General features: G+C 38.6%; 3 protein-coding genes across 3 annotated transcripts in view; all 3 read right to left on the reverse strand.

Annotated features, from left to right (window-relative positions):
• Nucleotides 1–4,776: 4,776 nt before the first annotated feature.
• lrrc69 (leucine rich repeat containing 69) lies at nucleotides 4,777–7,376 on the reverse strand. Its single transcript, XM_025007893.2, has 8 exons — nucleotides 7,176–7,376; nucleotides 6,948–7,074; nucleotides 6,798–6,870; nucleotides 6,444–6,639; nucleotides 6,234–6,305; nucleotides 6,059–6,160; nucleotides 5,786–5,965; nucleotides 4,777–4,899 (listed from the first exon to the last, which is right to left on the reverse strand). Exons 1-8 carry the CDS (start codon nucleotides 7,371–7,373, stop codon nucleotides 4,777–4,779), a joined length of 1,071 nt encoding a protein of 356 aa, XP_024863661.2. The 5' UTR covers nucleotides 7,374–7,376.
• A 647-nt stretch (nucleotides 7,377–8,023) lies between these two features.
• Nucleotides 8,024–15,881, reverse strand: LOC108238718 (T-cell ecto-ADP-ribosyltransferase 1-like). Its single transcript, XM_017420997.3, has 3 exons — nucleotides 15,704–15,881; nucleotides 14,096–14,807; nucleotides 8,024–8,418 (listed from the first exon to the last, which is right to left on the reverse strand). Exons 1-3 carry the CDS (start codon nucleotides 15,764–15,766, stop codon nucleotides 8,396–8,398), a joined length of 798 nt encoding a protein of 265 aa, XP_017276486.1. The 5' UTR covers nucleotides 15,767–15,881; the 3' UTR covers nucleotides 8,024–8,395.
• otud6b (OTU deubiquitinase 6B) overlaps nucleotides 13,514–16,235 on the reverse strand; it is a 9,410-nt gene continuing 6,688 nt past the window's right edge. Inside the window, exon 9 of the transcript XR_003039553.2 lies at nucleotides 13,514–13,606. The gene's annotated coding sequence lies outside the window, so the exon portion shown is untranslated. The remainder of the gene's footprint in view (nucleotides 13,607–16,235) is intronic.

Here is a 16,235-nt window from a genome sequence, read left to right on the forward strand (position 1 = left end):
TCTCAAGCAGCATCAAAGGATATAACACAGCATCTACATGTCTTTCAGCCTAATTTATCCTCCAGTTTTACCCTTCAAATAAATAACAGCCATTTTCTGACAAACAAAAAAACAAAAAAGAGACTCCTGGTCCCTCTCTAAGGTCTCTGTTGTTACCAAACCCATCGAAACTTTCCAAGTTTCAAAGACACCCAAGATTAAAGATGTTTTGATGTTGCAGCAGTGTTTTGTCATATTTTTTTAGCAGCAAATGCAGCCTGGTATTTTTCGTTCTTTCTCTCTCTACATCGAGGTTGGTGGTGACCCAGAACTGCCAGAAGGAGAGAGGAGCTGGCCTGACGACTGGGCTCTCGTCTCAGAACTCCCCTAATGAGGAATGTTTCGGTAATGGAATCACTTCCTTGTAACCACAAAGGACAGAGAGTTTGTACTCACTCTTTTTTTATTATTTTATTGTATTTTTTGTTTTCGTGATGTGGAAAAAGAAAAATAAGACCGAGGAGAAAGCTAGGTTGTTACATCTGAGTGGTTTTGTTTTGCACAGCTTCAAGTCAACCTTATCTTGATTATTTCTTCTCACTTTCTAATTTCTTTTGAGGAAACTTTTGTTGCATTGTGATGATCCTGATGCAGAGATTGTAAAGTTATTGTCTTGCACATCTGGTGCCTTTGATATCTTATTTTTAATTAATATGCAACAATGAATGCAAGGAAAGTCCACCCCACCACCCCCTTTCTTTAACCAGTGAATCTTTGTTTGTTAGATTTATTAGCTGAACGTGTCTCAGAACGCTTTGATCTGATGCGTAGATTTCAGGTCAGCTTTGACTCCAAAAACAGCTCATTGTTCTTGCTTTTATTAGCTGCTCTATCTCTTAGATTCATCAGGCGTATCACAGTGGGCTGTTTATCAGTGCATCTCACTCCCATCTGCTTTAGGAGCCAGCAGAGAATCACACTGCCCCCTGGTGGCCACTGTCTTCAAGAAGACAGCAGAACTGATCGTGCAGCTGTCAACCAGACAATAAATACCCTGGTGCTCTGCCAGTGGCTCGATACCAAGACCTGTCACGAGCAGCAATGCAACACAACAGATTCTGCTGTCTGGTGCGATGCACAATTGAATGGCTTTTTTTCTTCTCCTTCTTCTTCTTACAAGTCATAAAGACCTCAGCGATCAATGTGGCTCATTTTAATAGAGCCGCTGCTGTTGACCTGAGAGAAGAAGAAGGAGAAATCAGGGTGAGCTGGTGTCACGTCAATCCTCTGAGGTGAAGACTGCAATCGCAGATGTCTGGAAATGACTGGAGGTGCTGCACGTCTCACGTGATGTCGCTGGAATCGGTTGGAAATACCTGTTTAAGCACGACTCTGTCGAGAGTTAAAGTGTGGCCCTCAGATGCAAGGTGGAAAAATGGAAATTGTGTTTTGAGTGTCCTGAGATGCAAAAACACACCACTGACACCCAGAGGTGGGCTCAGCATTAGGCAAAGGGTGGCAGTCAAAATACAAGGGACCTCATATTTAATAAACTGACAGCGTGGATTTTATTCATTTATTTGTTTTCATTGGTACTGGTAAATATGTGTTAAATATGCATTTATAAAAAAAGATATTGTCCAAAAAAGTCATTTTAAAAACTCTGTTATTACTGATGGTTTTGATGTGCCACCTGAAAATAATCAGTGACCCTTAGCTGTTTTACTGTTCTGTGCACCCACAACCAACATAATGAGGCCTCAAATAAGCGTACTGAGATTAAACAATCATGATACACAGATGCTACAACAGCAAAGAGAATAAATAAGACCCAACTATTTCAACAAACACCTCCAATCGAAACACCTTTTAGCTTACAGATCATTTGGTTTTGTTGTGCGCTCACGAAGACACAGATGAAAACATCCAAGTGACAAAGTAAACATCCAACAAACCACACGAGGCTGCAGGAAGCCCCTTAACAAAGAAAGAATATAATAAACCCAAGGTGCCATCTCCTCAATATATCATCCTGAGTGAATTTGCCAACCTCACTCTCTTTACCTCCGAGCATAGTAAATGAGAATTTATGCAGCAACCACTTCATCATTCTTTACCTTTTCCCCCCCGTGAGGTAACAATGGCACGCGAGACAGATATTTCCACCAAAGGCAATATCCCCTCGCAGTAATTATATCAGAGTGAGAGAATGGCTCATTAACATATGTTAGGCATGTCAGGAATTTACAAGAGCCTTTTTGTAGATGCCTTTTGTCGGTGCGGAGCTCCCATCCGTATGGTGCCTCCTCTGAGGATGCAACCTTCTTATTTCCATATACGTCAATCATGCTGTGGGTGGTATTAAGAAGCATTCTGTAAAAGAAGAGGGGGGGTGAGGGTTCTGAATATGGGAATCATAAGGGATGGATCAGTGACACGGAATAGGTGTCTTCACGTGTGTGTGGTTGACCACGTGTTTATTAAAGCAACATCACGAAAACAAAGCAGTGAGGTCATTTCACTGCGATGCGCTGTTGATACAAAGCAGGTGAGGTGGTTGTGTTTCCTCGTCTGCAATGTGTATGCTTGAATGCATGTATGAAGCCCGACTCCAGACACCAGCCAGACTAACAGACAAGTCCTGAGGCTGCTGAGCTGGTGCTGCCGCTCCAGAGCTGCAGGACCCAACATCTGTTCCCCGCAAGAAGGGGACGGACCGTTGGCCTTTCACCTATTAGTGCGGTGCCAGTAGAACGAAGTGACCTATTTATCACCAACTCGCCCCGAAAACTGCTGAGGCGAGGTTAGGTTGTTTCTGAAAATTTGGCTTGAAGTACCAAGCACCGATTACGGTATGTAAATGATTACAGGCAGTAATTTTTGGAGAGCTTAACTGCACATCACTTAAAACTCACAGGAACAAATAAAGCAAGATTGGAAACTCAACCTTCTTATTTTGTGCGTTTATTAGGATTAGCACTAAAAGGCACTGTTGAACCGTGACAAAAAGGAGAAAACTGATGAGATGACAGACAGAGTTGTGTTGTACATGTAGGAACACTTTTAGTTTTTACAGAGAGTACAGGAGACTGGTTGATGCCAGAGTCTGTCTTAGACTACATATCAGAAGAGGTAGAAAAGTCGAGAAATGATCATCATGACTGGGTCATTTTAAGTCTGGATTCCTCCTCAGACTTAACATGAAATTTTACCCTTCAAATAGACAAAACGTAAAGTCCGTAATGACCAAAGAGCACATCAAACCTTATATTTGCTGGAGTTACAACACAATTTCTGCACTGAATATAAAATTTAGCCCTTTTTTATCCTTTATGAAAAATTAATCTTAAACTTAGCTCTTTTAGTCTGACTGGAAATAAAATCTGGCATGGAAGAACTTTAAAATGTTATGACTGTCCATTAATTTGCCTGCAGTTATGTGCGTGACTTAAATCGACCAGGTGATAAACTTAACGCATAACTCTAAGTCTCAAAGAAAGATTTGGTAACTAAAAGAAAACTGTAGGGGTACTTGAAATGGGTGGGGCTGGGATGTCCTATTTTTTTTTTAAGAAAATAGATCCATTTGCAGAGCAGAAAAAGGGACTTAATAACAGCATAAAAGAAGTTTGAGAACAAATAAGAGGTAGATGGAGAGGAAAGTCACTTTATCCAGTCTTTTGCCTCGGTAAATGTCATTTCAGTGACTGAAGACACGTCCATTTCCATCACCATCAGCTCTCTCTATCCATCTCTCTCTTTCTTTCACATTCATTGTCATTGCCTTTTCCCTTTAAGTGCACTTTCGCCCACACCACTTGGAAATTGATTGAAACAAAATGTCACAATTATGCCCTGTAGCTCGCCGCTTCAATTATTCATCAATTAGGGGCTAGGCTTCTTTTTTTCTTTCCTCTGAGCTGATTTTTCATTCAGTTTGCTCGAGATGTATGGCTCCCCTGCTGTTAACCAGTCCAAAGTCATTAGTTTCTGGGTTTGCAATTAAACCTGATGCATTATGTATGAGACTCCGACTCAGCAGACACACGCAGCAGCAGCGGCGGCGGCGGCAGCGGCCGTGGCAGCTAGTGAACAAGCTGGTATAGGCTCTGGAGGCGTGGATGAGAAATTAATTTGCTAGCAATGAAGTTCTCTTCATCCCTCCCTCCCCCTATCTTTCTCTTGTCAGGCAGGTTGGAACAGATGCCACTAAAAACAAAGAAAGACATGGGATGTCTATAGGAACAGGAGTAGGGGGATCTCCAAATATTTACACTATAAAAACATTTAAAAATTTTCTGAATAGTTGAATTTTATAGATAAATGTATTTGTTTGTCTTTATTATTGGTTTGTGTTGAACAAATAAGTGAATTTTTCTTCAGGTGTAAACGTCTTGTGCATACTGCATATTCACATGCAATCATCTATGACAAAAATGTGTATTTTTGCAAACTCGTCCATATTTGTGATAACTTCTTCCACTTTGTGGTTTTGTTATTATTGTTGGGAGTTTTAAGAGGACTGTAGATGAAACAGAGCGCACATTTTCAAAGAATTGGCAAAGAATTGGGGTCCTGCTAAATGTACAGTGTTCCTTTGCTGCCACCTAGTGACCAAACAACCAAATGTCTTCTTCAAGAAGCCTAAAAACTAAAAGTTGTTTCAACACCACCAACATTAACACATGTAGATGGTGCAGAGCTTGACTGTGCAGTGAGGTTTCTTGTAAAATGTTTGCTCTGATAAATCTACTCAGTTTTAAATAATAAAACGTGTAATGTCACATTTTGTACCTTTTAATGGCCTTTTACTTTTCTTGTATCAACACCATAATACGAGTGTCCATCTGAATTAAAGCACTTGTCTGAACACAGAAGAGCCCGAACCGGAATAGTCAGCGAACTCCTCAAGTTCATATCCTGGAAAAGGAAAAATAAAGCTCACATTCAGCCATTTATGATTAGCAGCTAACATAAGAATAACTAACAGGAAGATGTTAATTCAAAGGGATGATGATAAAGTCTCATTTCTCAAAGATTTATCATGCACTAACAAAGAGGATTTGTGAGGATCTTTGAAAAAACAGGTTTTGATGCGTATTAGGCTGGAAAATGTTGGAAAACCCTCTAAAGATTTTGGACTCTTCAAAGATGGTGTGCGAATAGAGAAAGTTAAAGAGCAGTTGTTACCCTTCCTGAGAGAAGATGAAAAAACAAACCTGTTTGGTTTTAATGAGTAGAGCTATATTTAGAAACACCACCACACTTCAGCCAAACCTTATCCCACCAGTGAAACATGGCGGAGGATTTGGACCAAGGTGCCCAGCACTCACCAAGGAACGCTGAATTCTAAATGATTCCAGCTAATTCGTGAGAAAAATGCCGGGGCTTGTGTTTATTGAGACAAACTTCTGCACCGGGGCTTATTTCAAACAATGGAACAAAAATGGTGGCTTCTGAATGAGTGAGTGAGTCAAAGTCCTGACGCTGGTCCAATAAAAACTTGTAGAAGAATTTGAAGTGAAAATGACTGAAAATGGACAAGACTAGTAGTTAACAGAAACATTTTGCTACAATAGTAAGAATCTAACAAAGAATACGAGAAGATAATTTACCTAATAAGCAAAAAAGACATTTGTTGAATTTTCTTAATTTGTCTCTATACCTAGTTTTAAGCAGTATATTTATGTGGAAATACTGATATTTCTAATGAGTCCATGACCCATTTAGTTATATGTGCCATACAAAAAAAAAAACTATTTAAGGCTATGAATAAGAATAAAAACAAGATAAACCCATTCCTGACCTTCTTCAGGCTTATGAAGTGCACACACTCCATCCAGGTGGTGAGGAAGGGGCCCTGGCAAACTGCACAACAACTGCTGCCGGCCAGCAGGGCGGACAGGTCTGGGTAACACGGGAGCATCATGTGGATCAGAGAGAACCTGTTCCGGTCCTCTCGCAAAACAAATCTGGCAACCAGCTCCTACAGAGACACAAATACCCCACAGCACCAGCTTGAAAAACAAAACATGATAAATACAATATACATAATGTCTGTTTAATCTGTTAGACTGACCTTGAATGAAAGTACCTCAGCATTTTGGAGAGACAGAATTGGTTCACATTGCACCAATCTGTTGCCCTCACAGTACAGTTCCTTCAGTGGCAGCAGGTGGAACTAAACACACAGACTGTGAGGATGCGTCTCCGTGCTTTTTACGTGTAATTATATTGTTTTTTTTATGACATACCTCCACAGGAAACATAGACAACTTGTTCCCAGCCACATCCAACACCTGAAGTTTACCTAGTGCCATAATGCCCTGCACAAAAAGCCAGGCAGGTGTTCTTTTAGCTACATTACTTTAAAGAAAAGCACAGGTAAATGTGGCGATTGCAGCTGTTGCTAAAAGACACCATAGATTCCACATCTTTTCCAGATCACATGAGTGTGAACGCACCTCTGGAAGGCTGGTCAGCTTGTTTCTGGCTGCATTAAGCTTTGTCAGCTCTCTGCACTGATACAGCTGCTGAGGCAGCCACAACAGCTTGTTGGAGGTCAGGTTTAGCTCACACAGCTTAGTAAGATAACCAACTTCATGAGGAAGTTCCTCCAGCTTATTGTCCATCAAACTGAGGTGTTGAAGCTCCCTCAAGCTGATTTTGACAGAAATATGTTATTATTCATTTGGCCATCTCACCACACAAAGTAACTTTATCAGTCAACAACAACATTAATTAGCTTTTTGTGTACCAAAATGATATTACTAACTGAATATAGAGACACTTTAGACCCTATGTTGTTCTTTGTGTACCTTTTAATCTCAGGTGGAAGCCTCTGAATGTTGTTGTGGTTTAGATTGAGGACAACAAGTTTTTCTAAGTGACCTGAAAATAAAAAACGATTACAGTTATTAAGGATTATTTAAGCTTTGTGTTAATAACCTGAAACTTTAAGGGCTTACCTATCACATCAGGTGGCACTGCAGTAATTTGGTTGCTGAACAAATACAGTTTTTTCAGTGACTCCAGATGGCCCAAAACAAGGGGAACCTCCTTCAGGGCATTATTTCCCAAATTCAGTTCACACAGCTGATGCAGAAGGGGATAAGTAGGCAGTTTCATTCAATTTTAAGTGATTTGTTAAACAATCCAGGTGCTGCCGAGGCAAACTTCCAACAAAGATGACTCACTTGTTGTAAGGAGAGCAGCTGAGGGGGGAGGCCAGTGATGAAGTTGTTTCTCAGCAGGAGGACCGACAGGTTGGTTACCCTGGAGACACACTCAGGAACACTGTTTAATTTCCTTGAATTTAAATTTAAAGAAGCTGATTTGCCATATAAAGCTCGAACTACAAGCTCTCTGACTGTAGAGGATCGATTAGCCATCATGCTAAACGAGCGTGCAGGAGCCGCTAGTGAGTTTCCATGGCAACCAAACACTTTCTGAGATTTACTTGGGGCGGTGGCGACCTCAAGTGGTGAGACAGGAGTACAGCATGTGATTAAGTGAGAGGGAAACAAACATTTTGTAAATAAATGACAAGATCAGAAAAAAAGTTTTAAAAAATCCTTGTAAAAATAAATAAATGAGACTTTGATTTTAAAAAGATGAGCTGCTGAAGTTTACTGTAAAACGTAAAGCAGAAGCTCCAGCTTTATTCATGTAATTTACAAGAAAAACACATAGTTGTAATAAGAAATTCACTGGATTGTTAAACTTGTGAGTTTGGGAAATTCTTGACCAAAGGTAGAAAATATACAATTGGACACTGTGATGTAATGTCATTGTTGTGCTGCTATCTTCTGTTTTAATCCAAATTGTTACTCTCATGTGGTCAGTGCTCTGTGTGCAGGTCAGATAGGAATAGTTAAGAAAAGAAATAACTACACCAGCAAGGAGGTAATGATCATCTTGTAAACAGACATTCAGCCAACCCAGGAACAACTTCTCCCTGAGCCTCACTGTCGGAATCCTGAGTGTGCTGTGTCACTGACTGCTCCTAGTTCTGCAGGAATAAAGAAAGACCAAAAACAACTCGTGTCTCTCATGTTCTGTTTTTTATTTCAGTTTTCCACAATAAATTGCATTCTTTCTTGCTTTTAACATGAAATATTAATTGTATTGCTGAGACAAACTTGACACAAAGCAAAAAAAAGGAATGTTCTTATAGCATACAGTATTTGTTTTGTTTGTTTAATAGAAACAAAAAATAACAACACATCCAAGATTGATGTTGTAATTCTACAAAGTAATTTATAGCATAATAGGATTGAGTAAAATATTACAAATCACCTGATTATAAGTATGAAGCTTGGCATTACATGTATTGTTTAACATGATTGCATAATATTATAATTAGTCTAAATCAAGAGATTTAGGCTGTTGAAAAATGATGGAACAAGACTGAACTTTACCCATGTGCTCGTGACGGACCTTGGAACTTTTCAATCAGTTTACAGTTCAGATTGCTCTTACTCCCTGCATGCTCCAAGACATAAACCAGCTGACAGTCTCCCAGACCATCAGGTTTTTCACTTGTTATTTTTTCTGTGACAGTAAATGTCTCATATGGTGGGATCAGAATTTCTCTCTCAGCTTCATCTCGTGTTGGATAATGTTTCAAATCTGCACCTAAACAGGTTCTGATTTTAAAGCAGGTCGTCTGACCAAACCGAGTTAAGTCAGAATCATTGGAGCTGGAAGCAAAGTAGCCAAACCGGATTCTTTGGTTGATTTGACCTTCATAATTATCTGGAGTCCGTCTATAGGAAGTGTAACATTGGCCATTAGGATTCAGGATTTGTATGGCTGTAGTCAGAAAGAAATGAAAAGTGTGGAACTTGAATGATCCAGTGTATTCATTTCTTTGTTCCCTGATTTTTCTATTGACCTCATTATACCCAACATAACCTGTGTACATACAGATCGCCTGCAGGTGATCTTTGGTCAGAGCCATGTCTTCTGGACTTCTTTCATTAAATTTTTGATTTGCACAGATTTTACTTGTTGTCCAGCCTACAAAACTTCGTTCGCTGGTGAATTTCTGGTCGAGGATGGTCTTCATTGTGTCACGGCAGCCATCATACATGTCGTCAACAGAATCTTCAACCATGTTCAACTGGATGGTTCTGGCACTGCAAGTGATCTTAAAACACAACAAAATAAAAGATGTTAGCATGAACCTTTATAGAAACACTTTAAAAATAATGGGAGATTATTCGTGTAATCTTAATGGTGAAAGTAGGACTGGGAATTTGTGAAGAAAATAATTTTTGATTGACGCCTGCATCGTCCTCCGGGCTAAAGAGCCAGGTCACAACCCCAAAGAAACTTCATTTCATTTGTGTCAAATAGCTTTTCTCATTTTGGTTACTTTTGTGGTTTGTAACACAAATTGTTGCTCTGGTATCATGTAGTAAACATCTTTACCTGAAGACACTTTGCAGATTTCACATGAGAAACTTACCAGCATGAGGTCCATGGTCAGCATCCAGCACAGGTGGAAACAAAGCGGAGTGAAGATCAGCATGTCTGCCACTGTTAGAAAAAACCTTTCAAAAAAGGAGATAAAAGTCAAGAGACTTTTAATGCTTGCAAGAGAGAGAAGTCAGACAGAGAGCACAGAATCTGACAAGAGTTCTCTGGTCTCAGCTCACCTTTTATGCAGTGTAGGTGGAGTTACACAACAAGCCCCTGTTCAGCTGAACTCTACAGTAACTGGGTGCTGTCTGCAAGAGAGTAATGACTATGTCCTCTATGGACATTGTTCCTCTTTTACTTACATGTAGAGAGGGATTTGAATCTGGTCCTCACAGTTGCACAGTCTAAGAAAAGCAGAACATGTTTGTACCAAAAGACAAAAACAACTCATTCCCCCCAAGTGACCTTAAATACAAACTGAACTAATAGCCAAGCATTCATTTGAGGAACACATGTTGCCTACACCCTTTCAGAGTCTTAAAGTATTTTATGTTGAGAAAATGGAGTTGTAGTCGTTTTGGTCAAGCCTTAAAAATAATGTTATGCGAAAGCTCATGCAATAACGCAAGATGTCAGGGTTCAGTGTAGCGAATGACTCTCAGCTACTATCACATCAAACTTTAGCTCTGTTGTGTTCTTAGGATTACGCAGCGAATGCATTTCTGTTCTGTTGCTGTTGTTGCTGCCTGGTGGCAGAGGACATTAGAGACTATGTGAAAGTAAAAAACAAAGTAAGATACAAGAGATACGAGACAACATCCTTTATCTGTAATAGCTTCTGGCATAAAGGTACAGTTACTGTAATAAAGGTTATGAGTTTAAGCCATGTTCTCCTTTTTTATTCCAACTGCCACAACAAGTTCAATATTTGTAAAACTGATTGATATATAGCCATTTTTAGGTTGTCTTTTGTCAATTAGCTGTGGTGACCATCTTGAATTGGATTAACTTCAAAAGTTAATTAGTAGATGTACATCTAATGATAATTTCCTAAAGGTTTCCTTAAAATCAGTCCATTTTATCACAAGATATTTTGCTAACAGACTCTAAATCGTTAATGAATACATTTTAAACAAAGATCTTGCACAATAAGAGTTCAGAAAAATGCATAGCGAATAAGTCTCAGCTTCTTCCACATCAAATTTTTACTCAGTATCTGTGAAAATGGTTAGTTGCACTCATCCCTCTCCATTGCTTCAGACAAAGTTAGTGGAGGAAGAGACTTCACCCCAGGAAAGAACCTCGTTACAGAACCTAGTTTTTTTTAAATCATTAGCATTCCCATCTCGCCTATTTACTCCACATGGGCGGTTCCACTTGATGCTAATGCTCAGGTCCTGTACCAAAGGCCTGGGGAATTGAGGATTCTGTGCAGGATCTTAGCTGTTCCTGGGACTTTGCTCTGAGACATTGTGGTGACAGATAAGATACAGAAGAAAGCAGTGGTGATAGATGTAGCAGTCCCAAGCAACTGTAACATCAGGAAGAAGGAGCATGAGAAGCTGGAGAAATGCTAAGGGCTGAAGGAGGAAACAGAGAAGCTGTGGAGAGTCAAGGCCTCAGTGGTGCCAGAGGTCATCGGAGCACTCGGTGCTGTGACCCCCAAACTGGGAGTGCAGTCCTAGGAACAGATAAGATACTTAGCAGAACCCTCAAGCTCCCAGTCCTGTGGCAGAAAGGCTTAGCTTAAGTTTAAAGTAAAGTGGAACCGCCCATGTGGAAAAGTAGGGTGAGCTGGGTCTGGCACCAACAACCACGCCATGATCAGAGTAACTTAAACCTCCTTTCTTTCCCATTCTGATGCCCAGTTTGAACTTCAGCAGGTTGTCTTTGCCATGTCTACATGCCTAAAGGCACTGGGTTGCTCCATGTGATTGGCTGGTTAGCTATTTGTGTTAACAAGCAATTGAACAAGTGTACCTAATTATGTGGCCATAGAGTGTAGATATGTGTAATTTTTCTTAAAACCATTTTATACTGTTGCACTCTTTTATATTTGTGCATTGGGAAAAGTTTTCTTGTGTGAATGTTTTTACATGACCAGCTCCCCTCAAGATCTGAGTTATCTATCTATGTGTCTGTCTGTCTGTCTGTCTGTCTGTCTGTCTGGCTGGCTGGCTGGCTGGCTGGCTGTCTGTCTGGCTGTCTGTATGTATGAAGCCATTCCTGTGGTTTTTAAAATTAGTTGGCTGTAGCATCCTTCTTGAATCAGGTTGTCTCCAAAAGTAAATCAATTGTAGATGTACATCAAATTATTATTTTGTGCAAATTTCATTAGAATTCATCCAGTGGTTCAAAAGGTTTTGTTAACAGACAAACAGACAAACACACATGCACACAGACTTGAGCAAAAACCTTTTCATCTGCCTTCGCCTGTCTGGGGTGGACGACAAATATAGGACTACGATGGTGAAACCATCACTCTTGTGTAAGTTTTTCTTTCAGAATCAGCAGAATTAAGTCACATAAACCTGTTATCAGCTGTGCAATCGAAAGGATCTGAAACTGTCCTTGCAGTTGCACAATCCAAAAAAAACAGAACATGTTTGTGCAAAAATACAAAAACAGTTCATGTACCCAAATAACCTTAAAAAACAAACAAACTGAATTCTGAGAACTATCACATACATTTTCTATCATTCATGGAATCTGACTCAATTCAAAAGCACAGATTTACAGTGAATCATTGTAGAAACAGTATAAATACAGTGTAAATAAATTTAAAAAAAAAACCTTCCTGTGTCGTAGTAATTTAGGAATAAATAATAAAACACAGCTTGGGAAGAAAGGCTTTACAGAGAAGTTGTTCATTGGTTCAGAGCTGTCTAAAGTCATGAGAGAGCACAAAGTCTAACACACAAAACTTTGCGATTGTATTATGAATGGTACCCAAATTTTGCCATTTGAATAGTCTAAGTGCTTTATACTCCACCAGTTTCAAACAAATTCAGTAATGGCAGTTTGAGATGGTTTTGCTGATTGGTTGGCAAAGATTTTTACAGCATCTTGGATCTCCAACTTGGGTCAAGTTAAAACAGTCAGACACTCAAACATTTGACTCAGTATTTTGATAAACAGGGTTGTTTATGATCAATGACTGTAAGGAGCTCAGTTCCTGTGGCTGCAAAAGAAGCCCAAATAGCCAACCTTCCACCACTATGTTTGACAGCTGGTATGAGGTGTTTTTCTGCTAATTTGCTGTCTGGTTTGTTGTCAGACATGACAGTGCATTGGTCAAGCATCCTCTATTGGGGTTAAATACATTCCATTTTTCCAGAAGTTTACTGCTTTGTTCAGAAAAATCTTTGCAAATCTCAGCCATGTTGCCATGTTTCTATCTGAGAGAGAAGAGTTTTTCTTCAGGCAGACAGCACCTCTGTTCAGTCTCTGTTTGGTGTTTGTGAACTGCTGATTGGATTAAAAATTCATAAAATCAAACAATTCTGAGATCTTTTTCTTTTTCCAGTGGCAATTTATGATTAAATGGATAAGTATACCTTCTGACTTTGTGCCTACAACTTGCCTAAGTCCTGTTTGTGTTTTTTTTTATTGATTTCATTACATTTAGTGACGGTACGTTTTAGTTTCATTACAGATTTGACTGATCTGTTTGTTCCAGTTAAACAACAACAAAAGAAATGCCAGTAAATAAATGTAAGCCATGAAGATAAAAAAAGAGAAAACTTTCAGCTGACACAAAAACATTTTCCTCTCATTCATTAATATTAACATTATTTGATATTTAAGTTAAAATACAGACAAATCTATTTCACAATGTAAAAACTAAACACCCATGTTGATGTTTGGTTGGGTAACATTAATAATCTACATCTTTTCTTCACTCCTCCTACCCAAACAGATCATTTTGAAAATATTTAATTCTCCAACAAGACCCTTTGAGATCTTTAGTCATTCAGAAGTGTTAAATTTTTAACAATTGACTCATTAATTTCTTTATTGACAATTTTATTGGTGTACAATGAGGCTGTTTTCAAAAGGAAAGGAAGGAAGTCTTTATTTACACCACCTGCTCATTTTATGACTTCAAAACACAAATGTTACACTCTGCACTTCATCCATCCACAATAAAGAAGTTTTTGTTAAGTTAATGTCTCTGAGAATGAGCTCAGCTTCCAAATATGTTGCTATATATGTCCTTTCTGTGAGAAGCCTGAGCACGCTTCAACACTCATACTATCCTGAGTGTGCTGTGTCACTGACTGCTCCTAGTTCTGCAGGAATAAAGAAAGACCAAAAACAACTCGTGTCTCTCATGTTCTGTGTTTTTATTGCAGTTTTTTCACAATAAATTGCATTCGTTTTTGCTTTTAACATGAAAAATTAAAGGTATTGCTGAGACAAACATGACATAAAAAATAAAGGACTTTTTTTTACAGCATATAGTATTTGCTTTTTTAATGGAAACAAAAAAAAACACATCCAATGTTGATGTTGTAATTGTACAAAGTAATTTGTAGCATAATAGGATTGAGAAAAAACTTACAAATCACCAGATGTAAGTTTGAAGCTTGGTATTAGATCTATTGTTTGGCATGATTCCATAATATTATAATCAAGGTGACAAGGGATTTAGACTGCTGAAAAATGATGGAACAAGAATTAACTGGACCTTGGAACTTTTCAATCAGTTTACAGTTCAGATTGCTCTTACTCCCTGCATGCTCCAAGACATAAACCAGCTGACAGTCTCCCAGACCATCAGGTTTTTCACTTTTTAGGATTTTTTTTTTTATGGTGAATGTCTCATATGGTGGGATCAGAATTTCATTCTCAGCTTCATCAAATGTTGAATAATGTTTCAAATCTGCACCTAAACAGGTTCTAATTTTAAAGCAGGTCTTCTGACCAAACTGAGTTAAGTCAGAATCATTGGAGCTGGAAGCAAAGTAGCCAAACCGGATTCTTTGGTTGATTTGACCTTCATAATTATCTGGAGTCCGTCTATAGGAAGTGTAACATTGGCCATTAGGATTCAGGATTTGTATGGCTGTAGTCAGAAAGAAATGTAAAGTGTGGAACTTGAATAATCCACCATAATTTGGCCTTTGTTCCCTGACATTATCATTGATGTCTTTATAACTGTTAGCTGTGTACATACAGATCGCCTGCAGGTGGTCTTTGGTCAGAGCCATGTCTTCTGGATGTATTTCATCCAACTTTGAATTTGCGCAGTTTTTACTTGCTGTCCAGTCGTCAAAACTTTGTTCGCTGGTGAAGTTCTGGTCGAGGATGGTCTTCATTGTGTCACGGCAGCCATCGTACATGTCGTCAACAGAATCTTCAACCATGTTCAACTGGATGGTTCTGGCACTGCAAGTGATCTTAAAACACAACAAAATAAAAGATGTTAGCATGAACCTTTAAAGAAACACTAAAAATAAGGAGAGATTATTTGTGTAATCTTAATGGTGAAAATAAGACTGGGATTAAATTCTCAGGAAAATAATAATAATGAGTCTGACTGCTGGACACTGAGAGACTTTGCTGAATAAACAGAGCTGAACATCAACTAAAGAAAACAAACACAGAAAAAGTATATGTTTCTAATTGTAAACAAAGTTAAATATTTTAAAAAGTTACAAAAACCAACAGTAATAGCACCCATTTCTTGAATGAGCTGAATATTTTAATACATAAATAGCTAAAATATTAGTAATTAGAAGTAGTTAGATTCCAGAAAAAAGTACTGAAAAACTGAATAGAAAAACAGAATAAAAATGGTGTGAATGAAGTGTGAGCATTTACACTATTTAAAAAAGGGTCAAAATAATACTTAGGATCTGCAAATGACAGAATTGACAAGCTTCAAAGAAAATGTTGTGTGTGTTTCCTTCAGTCGGCCTCTGAGCCGTTTTTGTTTTACACGATACAACATTAACCTGCATTTACCTCACACTCATCCACCTGCTGACACAGGGACTGACATACACTTCCTATAAAGTTTTGTACACTTGGCTGCACAGATATTAACATTTCTGAAGAAATTAAGTTCTTGTTTTTGATTGACGCCTGCATCTTCCTGCGGGCTAAAGAGCCAAGTCACAACCCCAAAGAAACTTCCAGTTTCACAGTTAATTTGTGTCAAATGGCCTCAATAAATTTAGCTTTTCTCATTATGGTTACTTTTGGTGACTTGTAACACAAATTGTTGCTCTGGTATCATGTAGTAAACATCTTTACCTGAAGACACTTTGCAGATTTCACATGAGAAACTTACCAGCATGAGGTCCATGGTCAGCATCCAGCACAGGTGGAAACAAAGCGGAGTGAAGATCAGCATGTCTGCCACTGTTAGAAAAAACCTTTCAAAAAAGGAGATAAAAGTCAAGAGACTTTTAATGCTTGCAAGAGAGAGAAGTCAGACAGAGAGCACAGAATCTGACAAGAGTTCTCTGGTCTCAGCTCACCTTTTATGCAGTGTAAGTGGAGTTACACAACAAGCCCTTACAGTAACTGGGTGCTGCCTGCAAGAGAACAATGACTATGAAGGTGTTTGCATCAGAATTCAAAAACAGCTCATGCCCTTGAATGCAAACTAAACTCTAAGAATCATACTTTTATCAGTCATACAATCTTATTTACCCGATAAGCACATAATTACAATGAATAATTGTAGAAACAGTATAGTGTATATAAACTGAAAAGCTATTTTCAAACTATAAAACTAAAGTATGTCACAAAATGTATTATCAACCTTCCTGTGTGGTGATAATTCAGGAGTACAGGTGCTGGTCATAAAATTAGAATAT

This window comes from Kryptolebias marmoratus, linkage group LG5 (genome assembly GCF_001649575.2).
Source record: "Kryptolebias marmoratus isolate JLee-2015 linkage group LG5, ASM164957v2, whole genome shotgun sequence".
Classification (NCBI taxonomy): domain Eukaryota; kingdom Metazoa; phylum Chordata; class Actinopteri; order Cyprinodontiformes; family Rivulidae; genus Kryptolebias; species Kryptolebias marmoratus.